The sequence below is a fragment of the Euphorbia lathyris genome, chromosome 6 (assembly GCF_963576675.1).
Source record: "Euphorbia lathyris chromosome 6, ddEupLath1.1, whole genome shotgun sequence".
Classification (NCBI taxonomy): Eukaryota; Viridiplantae; Streptophyta; class Magnoliopsida; order Malpighiales; family Euphorbiaceae; genus Euphorbia; species Euphorbia lathyris.
In genome coordinates this window covers 42568409-42583037 of record NC_088915.1, presented here as the reverse complement: position 1 = coordinate 42583037, position 14629 = coordinate 42568409, and the positions used below count along the sequence as shown (strand labels likewise).

The following is a 14629-nucleotide window of genomic DNA, read 5'->3' as shown; positions in this document are numbered from 1 at the left end:
ACTACTCCATTAACTAAAAAAACCCAGTTATTAAATCATAGCTAGAAAACTATACTATACATATTATTGTTTTATTAATCACAATAATATAAACCTAATGCAAGTAATATATATATAAAAAAAACTTGTGGAAGGTACTTGGTAAGGTTGTCGATATGGCAATCGTCGGGTAAATTACATACATGGTGTAAAACTTTTACCTATTTTCACAATTTGGTGTACAACCAAATTTTTTTTACACTAAACTGTACAACCTTCGGATGACCTTAAAGTGTACAACCGGTAATTGTGACCGGTCAACCCGAAGTCAACGCACCACATCAGCATTTTTCATCCTACCCATTTAAAAAAAGTGGGACCCACTCCTTGTTAAATTACAAAACTGCCCTTTACCATTATGTAATTACTAAAATACCATTATCTTCTTCCTTGCTTCATTTTCTTCCACTCCTCTCTCTCTCCTTTTCTCTCTCTAAGTCCTCTCTCTCTCTCTAACTCTCCCTTTCTCTCTCTTTCCTCTCTTTCTAACTCTCACTTTCTCTCTAACTTTCCATTTCTCTCTCTCCTTCCTCTCTTTCTAACTCTCACTCATGAATTCTAGAACCACTGTGTATCCCTTTCTTTCTTTGTGTTTTTGGAGACGCGGTAAAGAATAAAAACTAAATAATAAACAAATAAATTCAATATTAAACATGATATTTCAAATGTTGAGAGCAATGTATACAACTAAGCCTATAAATAAATAAAACATTGAAAATGTATTTACTGTTAATTGAAATTTAGAGTGAATTTGGTTGCATTTATGGGCAAGTGAGTGTGTATTTATGGTAGAAAATCTGCAGTTTCAGTTGTGGCGATGGCGGAAGCATTGATAAGCTTGAGGATCAATTTTCCTTGTTGAGGGTCGTGGTTGGAGATCTAGAGATTCATAACTGATACTTTCTGAGCCGAAGATGGCGATGGCGGATACTACAAGTTTATATATTATAAAATCGATTCAAGCACTATTAAATTTGCAAGATAAAATTCTCATAATAATTAAGGGAAAATTGCAGGAGTTTATATTTAGGCTTCTTAAAGAAGATGACTTAGAAAGGAGTCAGAGAGAGACTTAGAGAGAGGAGTTAGAGAGAGAAGATTTAGAGAGAGAGAAGAATTAAAGAAAGGAAGAAGATAATGATATTTTAGTAATTGTACAAATGTTCAGGGTATTTTTGTAATATCATAAGGAGTGGATCCCACTTTTTTAAATGGGTAGGATGAAAATTGATGATGTGTCGTGTTGACTTTGGGTTGACCGGTCACAATTACCGGTTGTACACTTTAGTGGGAGGTCACCTGAAGGTTGTACAGTTTAGTGTGAAAAAAATTTAGTTGTACACCAAAGTGTGAAAATAGATAAAGGTTGTACACCACACATGTAATTTACCCGTCAATCGTCATTGTTAGGTCTTGATCACTGATTATTATTTTTTGCGCATCACCAGGCATAGCTTCCAAAAATTGTTTAAATAACCATACAAAATTGTCAGAATGTTCCCCATTTAGTAAAGCACAAGCAAAAACAATAGTTTGTCTGTGATTGTTGACCCTTAAATTAGGCGCAAATATCATCTTGTACCGATTGGTGTTATACGTAGTGTGAAAAACGATAACATTATTATAAAATCTGTAACTCCGCCTCATCATTGCATCAGCCTAAAAACAACGTGTAATTTTTTTTATCATCGCCCACATCAATCTTGAAATAAAATGAAAGGTTTTTTGCCATCTCTGATTCGAAATATTCATACAACATATCTCCACCGCGTCCTTTTAACTTTAATCGATTCTTTGTTTCATGATTATGCAAATCCTTCTGTGTGCACTTGAGATTTTCCATCCCTCCTGCCTGTAACTGGAGAAAATTATATTGGTGATACGTAGGCATATTCACTCTCGATAATTGTTCATTCAAGGATTTTGCAATAGATGATACTTGGCCATGAGACCGTATGAATGGTGTTTTTGTTGGGGTTAGTAACGGGTGATTGTGATCCTCGTTAAAAAAATTCACCGTAAAAAATTGTGTTTTATTTCTCACAACCACCAATTCAGTACTACAACAAACTTTGTATTGTCTCCATCGCCTTTTGGCATCAACATCAGTAAACTTTTCCTAATAATTTCTCTGGTACTCTTTTTTTAGCTTCGACGAAGACATTAGAATGTTAAACCCAATTTTTTTAGCATAGACATTATAGAATTTATAAACATCATCTAATGTTTGAAATTCTTTTTCTTTTGTTGGCTTAAGTTGACCACTTAGAATTTCGTTGCCGGGACCTTGTTATCCGCCAGACTCTTCGTCATTCACAATATTATTACTCAAATCATGAATTTGAAAGATAGAATTGTTGTCATCTTCCATCTCTATAAAAGAAAAAACCATCAGACAGATGTAAAGTGTAGTCAATGTAAAGCCAAAGAAACAATGTATTAATCATGGATTAACATAAGAGGACAACATGAAATTTGACGAAAACTAAGATGATTTTGATCACTATTACTGAAAAAATCATATGATTTTGATCACTATCTGATTTTGATCATGTCTCTCTCTTAAAATCAAAAAATTAGCCAAGAAATCAGACGGTTTTAATGGAAAATTGCTCACTGATTTTGATCATGTCCCTCTCAAAACCAAAAAATTACCCTAGAAAACGGCTGATCACGTCTCTCTTTAAACAGGAACAACATCAATATATTTATCATTCAACTTCTATTTATGATTGATTTTGATTTTTGTTTAGCCAAAGTCTTAAAAAATTAACCTATACATCAGACGATTTTGATCAATATTGGTGGGAGAAAAATAAGACGACTTTAACTACTAAGATAACGAAGATTTTTGAAGGAAAACTCACCAATTTCTATCTGGAGTTCGAAGTTCCACGAAGGAGAGAGATAGAGATCATTGTCTGTTTAAGATTTGTGAGAGAGAGAGAGAAAGAGACATGAGAAGACAGAAAGATGAGAATTATTTAGGATTTTAATTAATTAAATCTTGTTTATTTAAATTAGGAGAGAGATGAGAATTGTTTATAATTTTAATTAATTAAATTAGGATGATGTTTGATAATTAGAAAGAGACGTGAGAAGAAGGGGAGGGAGATGCGAATTATTTAAGACTTTAATTAATTAAATTAGGAGAGAGATGAGAATTATTTAAGATTTTAATTAATTAAATTAGGATGATGTGTGCTATGTAGTGAGAGACTTGAGAAAAAAGAGAAAGATAAAAATTATTTAGAATTTTAATTAATTAAATTTTGTTTAATTAAATTAGGAAAGAGATGAGAATTGTTTAGGATTTTAATTAATTAAATTATAATAATGTTTGGTAACTAAAGTAAATCTATTATTCCCTTATAATAATTCAACTTCAATTCCATACATCAATCCAAATCTATAAATTTCTTTATATACGTATTTTAAATTAGTTTATATAAAAGAATTTATAGATTTTAGATTGAAAAATTAAATATGAATTTATAAAGAATAAAAAGTGAAGTGAAAAAAGTTGGTTAAATTATAGTATATATAATAAGAATATTTTAAGAAAATCTAATTTAAAAATATGTTTTTTTTTCTTTTAATAAATCTAAATATTTAAAAAATTTATAAATTGAATGAGTTTTATAATTTACGCATTATAAAAAATATACTGGAATCATTATAAAAAAAAAAAAAAATATATATATATATATACTGGAATCCAACTTTATTATGGAAGATTTTGTATGAAATACATTGAGATTCTTCCACGTCTCACTTTTCAACTTATAAAGGTACCGGACACCTCGTGTAAGCGGGCTCCATTAACCGCCACGTCACGTGTTCCTACCCATTCTTAGCTCCATCTGTGGTCTCTCTCTCTTCTTCTTCTTCTTCTTCATTCCTTCGACGATCAGTATCTCCAAATCTCTTGTTATTCCCCATTTCTATACTTGCCACTCGTATGTGATCCCTTCATCTCCTCCATTCTCATTTCTTTGCTAAACAATTAAATCCTTATAATTATGTCCTCTCTGCAACTTCCTAGTCGCAGCAGAGGTCTCCATTTCGCTCCCCTTACTTCCTCCTCCTCACATTTGAGAAGAGATCTGTGCTTACTCAATGGGGTTCTCAAGAAAAAAAATAAACTTCTTCGTCTTAGTAAAGGAACTTTTAGGGTTTATGCAATGTCCTCTGACAGTAATTCGTCCCTCAGGATGAATCTCAATGAGTACATGGTCAATCTTGAAAAACCTTTTGGTATTCGTTTTGCTCTATCTTTCGACGGAAAAATCATCATTCATGCTTTGAAGAAAGGGGTACTTACATTTTGAATTGCCCCTTCTTTTGTTGTTGTATCTTGAGAGCTAGATTTGTTAAAGAGAATTTTTAATTTTGCAGGGTAATGCTGAAAGGTCCAGGATAATTATGGTGGGTGACAGTTTGAAGAAGGCTACTGATTCTTCAAGCGGTACAATTCTCGAGATCAGCGATTTAGGAGATGCCCAGTAAGAATTTAGTCTGTCTTTCAATATGTTAGCCATTGTTCTGGAATGGGCTAAATCATTTGTTCAGTTATAGCCAGAATTTTTGACTGAGTTTCAACATTTCCCTGATTGGGTGTATTATATATATATTTTTCATTTTATTAATAAAATTTGATGGGCAATGTGGTTATGGCAGTGAATCTTTCATGCCAATTTACGCTTTGCTGCCATATAAGAATAAATGGTTAACATATCCCACAAGTTTCCAGAGTTTCTTCATGTTTTAAGTGGTCTTGGTTCATTTTCAAGGTTTTCAATTTTTATTTTTTCAGTTTTTGGTTTCTTCAGGAAGATGTTGATGGAGAAGAGTGGGTCTTTTGGCTTGATCCTCGAGAGACCCTTTTCTCCTTTTCCAATTCATCAACTACATCTTTTGAGTGATATAGACATAATGTTCAATAGGGGACGTGTTCCTTCTCTTACTTGGAACAAAACTATCCTGACATCAAATTTGAGAGCATCTTCTGAGGGAAGTGGGAATTCTGGTTTTCTTACTTTTTCTTCAAAGTTTCTAACACCCCATGGATGGAAGCTTCTGAACGATCAAATTGGACATGCTGATTTACCATATAACAACACCCTTCGTCCTCCTGTGAGCCCCATAGTTTGTGTCTTTTCTGAGGAGTCTGGAGATGGAGAATGGGCTTATGGGAACTTTCTTGTGGAGGAGTATATCAAGGCACTAGATCGTGCTAAAGGCGAGCTATACTACAACCATGCTCTTGGTATGCACTATAGTAAGGTGCTATGTTCAACTTTTCTTCTGCTATCTTGATACCAGCACTCATACTGAACCCTTCAACATTTATAGTTTTTTCTAATATCATTCTTCATCTTGTCAGATAACGGAACAAATATATGTTGGATCTTGTATACAAGCAGAAGCTGACATAGAAAAACTGTCCAGTGTGGTGAGTATCTCTGTATTTAAGTTGAAAAGAACTTGACATCTTAATTTCATGGGTAATTGTATTTCCAATTTCATGCCCATCCTTTAATTCTCTTTAAATGATTTCTGTAATAGGGAGTTACTGCTATACTTAATTTCCAGAGTGTTATTGAAGCAGAAAACTGGGGAATCAATTCCAGTTCAATCAACGAATCATGCCAAAGATTCAGTCTTCTTATGATTAATTATCCAATAAGGTGAGTAGTTTTATGCTGCAGTTTGTTTGTTTCATCGTGAAGAAAGATACCTCTGACAACCTTTAGGATAGTTGACTTGCATTGATGCTGAACATTTTCTTCTCATCCATGCACATTTGTGCTTTCGTGAGTATGTTGCTTTGCATATTCTCATACTTCAATATTTTTGTTATTCTGAAAATAATTTCTCAACCAGAGAGGTTTTTATAAGAACATACTAAGTCAAACAAACTTTCTCAGGATGAATATGCATATTTTATAATGTGCAAGCTGATAAATTTGTCTGTATTTTTGTTTATTCCTTGTAGGGATTCAGACTCCTTTGACATGAGGAAGAAGTTACCGTTTTCTGTTGGGCTCTTATTGCGCTTGTTGAAAAAGAATCATCGTGTATTTATCACTTGTACAAGTGGTTTTGATCGATCTCCTGCTTGTGTGATTGCATACCTTCATTGGATAACTGACACATCCCTTCATGCGGCTTACAATTTTGTCACTGGATTGCATTTTTGCAGGCCTGATAGGTTCTTCTTTCTTACCCCTTTTGTTGTGTATTTAGTGTTGGCTATACTTCTATTTGTATAATTTACTATCTTGTTGTGGGTTCTTAAAGAGCCCTTCAGCCATAGTTCTTGTTCCTACTATTGCTTAGTTATGGAAGTGAATTCTAATGAATGGTATCAATCACCTTTGATATTATATTAGGACAAACTTTTCTTGTAAATCTCCTACTGTCCCTTTTCCTTAGCTTATAACTCCTTTTCTTTTAGAGAAGAACCAATCAATTATTAAGTCTTTCCACTGCAGGCACAGGAAATTACCACTGGCATTTCTCTCATCCTAAACCTCAATGTAGGCATAAATTAAGTCTAACAGTTGATAGAAAATACATCTCTTTCTCTCTTTTTCTGTCAAAATTGTTCTTCAAGATCAAATTTGCTCCCTAATTCTACAGAACATATTATATATCAGTAATTTTGTATGGCAGGTCGGCAATTGCTTGGGCAACATGGGATCTTATAGCTATGGTGGAAGGTGGCAGACATGATGGCCCAGCAACTCATGCTGTGACTTTTGTGTGGATTGGCCAAGAGGTAACTCATGCTGTGACTTTTGTTGTTGTTGTTGTATGAAAGATTTGTAAGAAGTTTGAAGCAGTAGTCTTGTACCCCATTGACTTCACCAATTGAGTAAATTGAAACGCCTTTTTTTGTACCTTTGCATGAAAGGGAGAAGATGTATCCCTGGTTGGAGATTTTACTGGAAATTGGAAAGAACCAATGAAGGCAAGTCACATGGGTGGTCCGAGATATGAAGTTGAAGTAAGACTTCCTCAAGGAATGTAAGTATTTATCCTCCTTCAACTATTACTCTATCAAAATTTTAGGTTTCAAAATGTACTGTTTAAAGTTTTCTAAATGACCATATGCTTTTATGTTAAGAATTGTGATACATGCAACTAGGCCCTTTTTTCTAAAAAACATAGGAAAACATAATTTCTAAAAAACATAGGAAACATAAACGTATAAAAAAAAAGGGCGGCCGTCCCCGCTGAGCGAGGGTCCGGGGAGGGGTCCCACCACAAGGGTGTACTGGGGGCAAGCCTTCCCCTGCCAATTTATTTGACAAGTATAAATATTAAAAATATAATAATATATTTAAAAAAACAAGAACGAAGAACGAGATGAAGAAGGTCCAAGCTCAATCGAGATTTAATGGACGAGGATTATAGGAGAAAGAAATATAGGCAAGTTCTTTAAATTGAAGGCTACAAGGAAGGAATTATTAGTCAAATAGGAAGTTTCAATTTTCGTAATCTTAGACTGAATAGGAATTGCAAAATAAAAAGTTTGAATTTCCAGAATTTTAATCGAAAATAGGTAGAGGAAACCGTTTAAAAACTGAGAGACGTGTTTCATATTTTGGGTAATTATGGAAACATTTGGTATCAATTTCCGAGAGTTTTCGTTTCCCACATATGCCGGAAACAGTGAAACGCTTGTCATGAAGTGTTTCTGTGCATCATAGACTGGAAACACATCGGATACCATATAGACTAAAACTATATGAATATATTTCATTCAAGGAGAATACACATATATATACACATTACGGATACTAGCTACGACCCATATCTAGACAGACACCTACCCCATACCTACAAGCCCATACAATGCTTACATTATTACACTTCCCCCCAAGTTGGAACATGGATTTTAATCATGATCTGTGAGCTTGTCACAAATACACACAATACAGCTCAAAATAAGAAACTTAAGATACTTCAAAATATAAAATATAATCTGGGAGACGCAATCTAGCAGAACAAATCGGACTGGAGAGACGACAGCGCAAAATCAAGCTTCATTGGGAAAGGACAAGTAAAACTCAGTTGAAGCAACACAACAATGCCATTGCACAAAAATAGATTCACCGGAAAACTAACCGGATAAACATGTCGGAAACAAAGAGATGAAGGCGGCGGAAGAGGAATGACGACAGTTCGGTGAGATGAACTGAGACTTGAAACCTAGGTCCAAACAACAAGGTAGACAGTAATGCTGAAGAAAACAGCCCAAAAATACAAACCCATGGCAGAAAATGAAGCTAAACTAGGCTATACCATGTTACAAATCATGTATACACGGGAAACAGATGAGATACCATATAGACTAAAATAAAACTATATGAATATATTTCATTCAAGGAGAATACATACAGTCTATACCTAGACAGACCCATACCATGTCACATACAAGAGACGAATGAAAACTTGAAGGATCAATTATGTTATTTTCCAATCAGTAGTTTGTAATTTCACTTATTCTGTTATTTAAATTCTCGTTGCTTATTTCCCTAAAAGCTACTAGAGCTATGTAGGATATTAGTAGCTATTATAGCTGGTTTGTTATCTTTTGGCATTTAGTAGATATTTGCACATGTAAGGTGCCGTTTGGTTCATAGAATGGAATATATATAGCTATTCCTTAGGAATAGAATAGGAGAGAATAGAATAGCTATTCCTTAGGAATCACTATTCCTATGTTTGGTTAAAAGAATAAAATAAATTATGACAATAAATTATTCAAATATATATTAGTTCGAGGAAATATGAAAACGGTAAAACATACAAAAAAAAAAAAAAAAAACGCAAAAACAAAAAGAAAACAAAAAAACGAAATAAAAGTGAAACACGCGAAAAACATATAAACATTTTAACACAAAAAAAACCACGAGTGTAAAAAAAATAAAACCATATTCCTAAAAGCAGCAAAATTGACTAAGCCAATAATAGTACGAAAACATGAAAATGTGAAAAACTGTGGAAAAACACAAAAACATGAACAACATGAATATATGAAAAACATTTTTAATGTTAAAAACACGAAAACGTGAAAACATGCGTTTTTAACGTTTTCGCGTTTTTGGCATTTTCACATTTGTTCACATTTTCGTATTTTTTGCATTTTGTCACGTTTTTGTGTTTGTTTCCGTTTTTTCACGTTTGACATTTTCGTGTTTTTCACGTTTTTGTATTGTCACATTATTCATGTTTTTTTTTTTTTTGCGTTTTCTCACATTTGTTTTTGCGCTTTTCGTGTTTTCATGTTTATTGCGTTGTTCACATTTTTGTGTTTTTGCATTTTTTACATTTTTGTATTTTCGTGGGTTTTTTTGCATTTTCATGTTTTTCGTGTTTCGTCACGTTTTTGTGTTTTTGCATTTTTTCACGTTTTTGTATTTTTCTATTTTGTCACTTTTTCATGTTTTATCGTTTTTTTTTTTGCGTTTGTTCACATTTTCGTGTTTTTCCCTTTTTTCGCGTTTTTTTTCGTGTTTTCATATGTTTGCTCCTTTTGGATTTTTTAACGATTTCTCCGTTTTTTTAATGATATAAATTATGAATTTGCCAAAATTTATAGGATTTGAAAAATTGGTTAGAGAGTAATTTTAGAAATGAAAGATGTTATTGATTAAGAATAGTTGTTCCTAAGTTGAATTAAAGAATACGATAGAAAAGAAAAAAAAAAGGTTGAACCAAATGTGGAACAAGAATTCCTTAAGAATAGCTATTCTAGCCCCTCCTTATTCCATAAAAATTAATGAAATCATTCCCTTTCCCTGAATTATATTCTCTGTCTTCTTTCATCTAAATTCCTTATAATTCTCTTTCTAGTTGCTCAGAAAATTAATGAAATCATTCCCTTTCCCTGAATTATATTCTATTCTCTTTCTTCTTTCATCTAAATTGCTTATAATTCTCTTTCTAGTTGCTCAGAAAATTAATGAACCCTTTCCCTAAATTCTATTATTCTCTTTCTTCTTTCATCTGAATTCATTAAAATTCTCATTCTAGTTGCTCAGACTAAGGATGAGGGTTTCTTTCCCCGCTTAATAGTCTTCAGCTCATTGTTCCGACATTAATATTGTCTTTTAAATAACAACAGTCCTATTTGGTAGTTAAACCAATCGTTCTTATCCTGGTAGGATCTAACTGCTACCTAATTTAATCGAAAACTGGGGGGGTGCTTTTCAAATTTAATCACACTATGGATGAGATTTTTCCAGTCTCTTTCAGAATATTTGATTGAGATTTATGGTTTTATTTTTTTACACTGTTTGAAAGATTAATTTCATCTATAGTTTCGAACGGCCTAACTGCTCCTCCTCTCCTTTGGTATTTTGGATTTGTGAAGTTTTGATGCTTTATTTTCTTATTTTCCCTGTAAGGAAGTTGGGAATACTTATTGGCTTAGTCAATTTTGCTGCTTTTAGGTACTATTATAAGTACATCATTAATGGGCAATGGCGGCATTCAACATCTTCACCAACAGAAAGGGATGAAAGCGGAAATATCAACAATGTTATTGTTGTTGGTGATACTGCAAGTGTGAGGCCTTCTATTCAACAACATAAAAAGGTTAGTGAAGATTATTATATTTATGTGGGTGTTCAATCTCGATACTTGCTATCCTACTACCTGAGGGAGAAGGAAAGAAGTTTGCCCATTGGTCAGTCTTAGAGTCGAGATTCTTCTTTTAGTAACTACAATATAAAATAATGTTCTGGTTTATGAAAGAAGAGAACTTTCTGCTTCAGTGTATACAGACCCTACTACTACTTTTTCTGTTTCATTTATCTTCGATTTCCTAACTTCTTCTGTATAGCATATCAAGGTTTGCTAATAGGATGTGTACTTTATAGCTTGAAATTTTCCTTGAACTGCCTGCCATATTTTTCTGGCATCCTGGGGGATTTTGTTCATTCAGTAAATGACAGATGCTGCTAACATTATTTAGAAATTCCTTTTTTTTTTTTGTTCAGAAAAGAGTTGATACTATGCTTCTACGGAACTTTCAAAAGGAGAGATTTGATCTGAATTGCTATACTGCCCTTCTAACTCATATCTTGAAATTTGTAGGATGCCAACATCGTGAAGGTGATTGAGAGGCCATTGACAGAAAACGAACGTTTTATGCTAGCAAAAGCAGCTCGCTGCATTGCATTCTCCATCTGTCCAATTCGATTAACTCCCAAGCGATCAGCCATTTCTGGGCTGCTATAGTTACTTCCACAACATCACATGTTACATTTGCAGGGGTGAGATTTTAAAATGTGATACTTAGTTATAGAAATAAATGGTGTTGTACATTTGTATAAATATCATGAATGATACATACCCAAAGCCACAGAATTCTTGGCATAACAGAGCACACTTTTTCCTCTTCTACCTAAATTCTACAATATATGAATTAACAAGCTACAACTAATGTTAAAACTCAAAAATTACAATAAGCTCTAGTATAAAGTACAAAATCATTTTTATTCAAATTAATGAATGTACAAAATAGCATAACCATAGTCACATACAACTAAATTTCATATTTCAAATTACAAGTATAGAATCATTCTTATGTCATATGCATATTATAGTCAGGATTACATATTTGTTTGCTCATTTGCCTGGAATCAAGGGCAAATCAACCTCATCACACCATTCGACACACCTAGTCTCAGAAAATGTACTTTTGACTTGATTAGGCAAATAACTCACCCAAACTTCCCCTCCTATTCTCCACTTCAACACATTCCCTTCCATTTCCTTGCTCAATCTCCACTCCACTCCTTCACCATACTCATCTCCTGCAAAAACCAACCCTCTTGTTTTAGTAAATGGTCTTCTGGGTCCGTTGTATTGATTTCGCACTTCATCTCCATCGCTCATCCTTTTCCACATGGCAACCTCATGACCGTTGGAATTATCATGTAAAACTGCATCAAATATAACACAATTCCCTTCAGCATCTTGATCCCACCTCCAATTTTTAATCCTTGCCCTTGTACCCATTCTTGCTCTAGTTTTAATCTTTGGAGCTTTCAATTTCTCACAACTCCCTTTCACAACTCTTTGCTGTTCCACTTCTCTTTCCCCATTATTCGTGGAGCGGCCCAAACTCAAGCCGGATACATAAGTTGCCCCAACCTCCGGGCCGACCCAAATTCTAGCCCTGGACACAAAATGTCTCTCATTGGCGTAATCTACTTCATCTTTCTTACTAAATCCCAACTTTGAGACGTGGAAACGTAGATTGTCGACACGTGCAGTAACCCGAAGATAGCCCTCATGAAAAGTAACTGAATATTCCAACTGTATTACTGTCTCTAACTGTTGGTGTGCCAAGGCATAGTTGAGAACTGAATCCCTATTGGTATTTCTGGAAGAATTATTGGAAAGCTCCATAGCCAAAAGAGGTGCATAAGCTTTTAAAACCCAAAACCCATTTGCCTCAGTAGCATAAGAAAGTCTTAATTGATGACCTGAATAAGTAGGAGTTAAAAGGAGCCATTTTGTTAACATGTAACCAAAGGTGCGCATGAAACAGAGCTCAGCATCGACTCCTACTGCGATAAAAAAGGTGCTAAGAACAGTTGTTTGGTCTAATTTCATGGCTTCAAGGTACGGACCTAGCAGAGATTCGAAGTAGAAGAAGCCAACTTCGCTTGGTGCATCACAGACACAGAGCCAAAACAACCTCATAAGAAAAACTATATTGAACAAGTTTGAAAATGATTCGGGTGAATGGGTGTCGAGGATCCAAGAAACGGCGTCGGGTTTGAGTTTCTGGAACTGTGAGCGTGGGCAAGTACTGGTTTGAGCCATGGGTGATCGGGTGATGATTTCTTGAACAAGCTGGAGGAGTAAAGGAAGGAAAGGTTTATCTGATTTAAGTGGACACGTGTCAGAAACCCAGATAGTGTTTCCATCAATATGAGGGTGGAAGCCGTTTAAGCATATAGACAAGGTAAGTAGTGCCTCAGATGTAGACCCAGCAGTTCGCTGTGCTTTGACATGTATTCCCCGAGTTGAATCGTCTCCTCCTCCATTGACGAGTTCGAAGATTTGTGGTGAGTCTGACTCGGTTGAGTCAGGAAGTTCGCAAATCCAGGACCAGATATCCATCATCAGCTCAGTGGTTAGTTGGATGGAGTCTTAACTTAAAAGAGAGAATGAGTGAACCCAGGCCACGCGAAAAGTATGCATTAAATGCTGCACCAGATATCGTATGGTTTCTATCAAACAATTAGCAACTGCGGGACGTGGAGTTTCTTAACGTTTTATGGATACGCATGTTCAATTTTAGATCACACGAAATTTTAACTTGCACAGAAATCAATATATAAAATGAGAGCAGGTTGAGTGAAATAAATGCAATTTTTTTTTTATTCTAAATTACTAAAGATGGCTTCTTGACTTTTAACACCAAGGAATTACGAAAATTTCCAATGAAATTTCATGCCTCTATCGTCAGGCACATAGTCCACCATGTTCCTCAATTCATAATCATTTTCTATAATTCAACATGTATAAATAGAGTAAGTTTAGCTTTAGTGCACTACTTCATTCATTCTATACTAACATTACATCTTTTGTTTACTGATTGTGATCATCCTCAAGTCTTTTCATAAATTGACTTAGGCATCGGGGAAGGTTAGTTGGACAACGACCCCCCCTCTAACCTTGTTTCTGTGCAATCGTAGGTAGACAAGTGGACTTTTAGGATTCAACCACATCAAATTGGTACACTCCCTTCCTTATGAGTTCGGATTCAGTCAGAAGAAGAAGCATGACGACGGTTTCAAGTCAATCGCGATCTAGCTCTGGATATGGCAGGGGACACTGAGGCCCTAGACGCCCAACAATAAAGGCTCCTAGGCACAATCTCCTGACGACTGGTTGAAAACATGGGATCCGTCCATGATGTCGTTAGTGTCATGCGACAAATGCACACCATCCAAATAGCTGAAGTTAAAGAGCTAGAGATTACAAAAGAGACTCTCATGTACATGAATAAACATAAGAATACCAAATGTTCGACCGAGCATCATACTACCTGAGGCTGCTATCGTCAATGCGGTAGATCCCCAAGATATCGACTAAGGGACTTAGGCGCCCAGTCAAGGGGAAAACTCTCTGGTAAGACATCGCGGATCCTAAACTCCCCATACAAGGAAAGAAAAGAATGCTAATGAGCAGTCCCTTGAAAGATCAACCCGAGTTAGAGAAGAGAAGTGACCCTCCCTAAATAGGAGGACCCCAGACACGAATCACAAAAGAACCCAACACAGATCTATCGAATCCAGATTTGTCAACCAGGAAAGGGTGGTCAAACCCTAGACTCGGGATCGATGGGCACCCAAAGAAAGAAACTTGTCGTTAAAAGGCAAGGACGTCAAGTCTAAGTTCGACGCAATATAGAAAGATATTGATAAGCTCAAGAGCACCATCATCGAGGTAATAATCGATGCTAAACACCCCGACATCACAGAGGCAGAAACACCCTTATGTAAGAGGATCATGACCGAGCCTATGCATTGAGGGTTCAAGTATCCCCTGTTGA

The 14629-nt window shown here is 35.0% G+C and overlaps 2 protein-coding genes across 4 annotated transcripts; one reads left to right on the top strand and one right to left on the bottom strand.

The window, feature by feature from the left end:
- Positions 1-3865: 3865 nt before the first annotated feature.
- LOC136232581 (phosphoglucan phosphatase LSF1, chloroplastic) lies at positions 3866-11460 on the top strand. 3 transcript variants are annotated; one of them, XM_066021809.1, is made up of 10 exons: positions 3866-4355; positions 4438-4544; positions 4986-5325; positions 5426-5494; positions 5608-5729; positions 6038-6253; positions 6718-6823; positions 6959-7071; positions 10506-10650; positions 11152-11460. In XM_066021809.1, the coding sequence occupies exons 1-10, from the start codon at positions 4062-4064 to the stop codon at positions 11293-11295; spliced, it is 1656 nt and encodes a 551-aa protein (XP_065877881.1). In that variant the 5' UTR covers positions 3866-4061; the 3' UTR covers positions 11296-11460. The 3 variants fall into 3 exon arrangements, with proteins under 3 accessions (XP_065877881.1, XP_065877880.1, XP_065877882.1); XM_066021808.1 differs by having other exon boundaries at positions 3869-4355; positions 4872-5325; XM_066021810.1 differs by lacking the exon at positions 3866-4355 and having other exon boundaries at positions 4856-5325.
- A 74-nt stretch (positions 11461-11534) lies between these two features.
- LOC136232582 (uncharacterized) lies at positions 11535-13353 on the bottom strand. The gene has a single exon (XM_066021811.1). The coding sequence runs from the start codon at positions 13192-13194 to the stop codon at positions 11686-11688; it is 1509 nt and encodes a 502-aa protein (XP_065877883.1). The 5' UTR covers positions 13195-13353; the 3' UTR covers positions 11535-11685.
- Positions 13354-14629: the final 1276 nt, after the last annotated feature.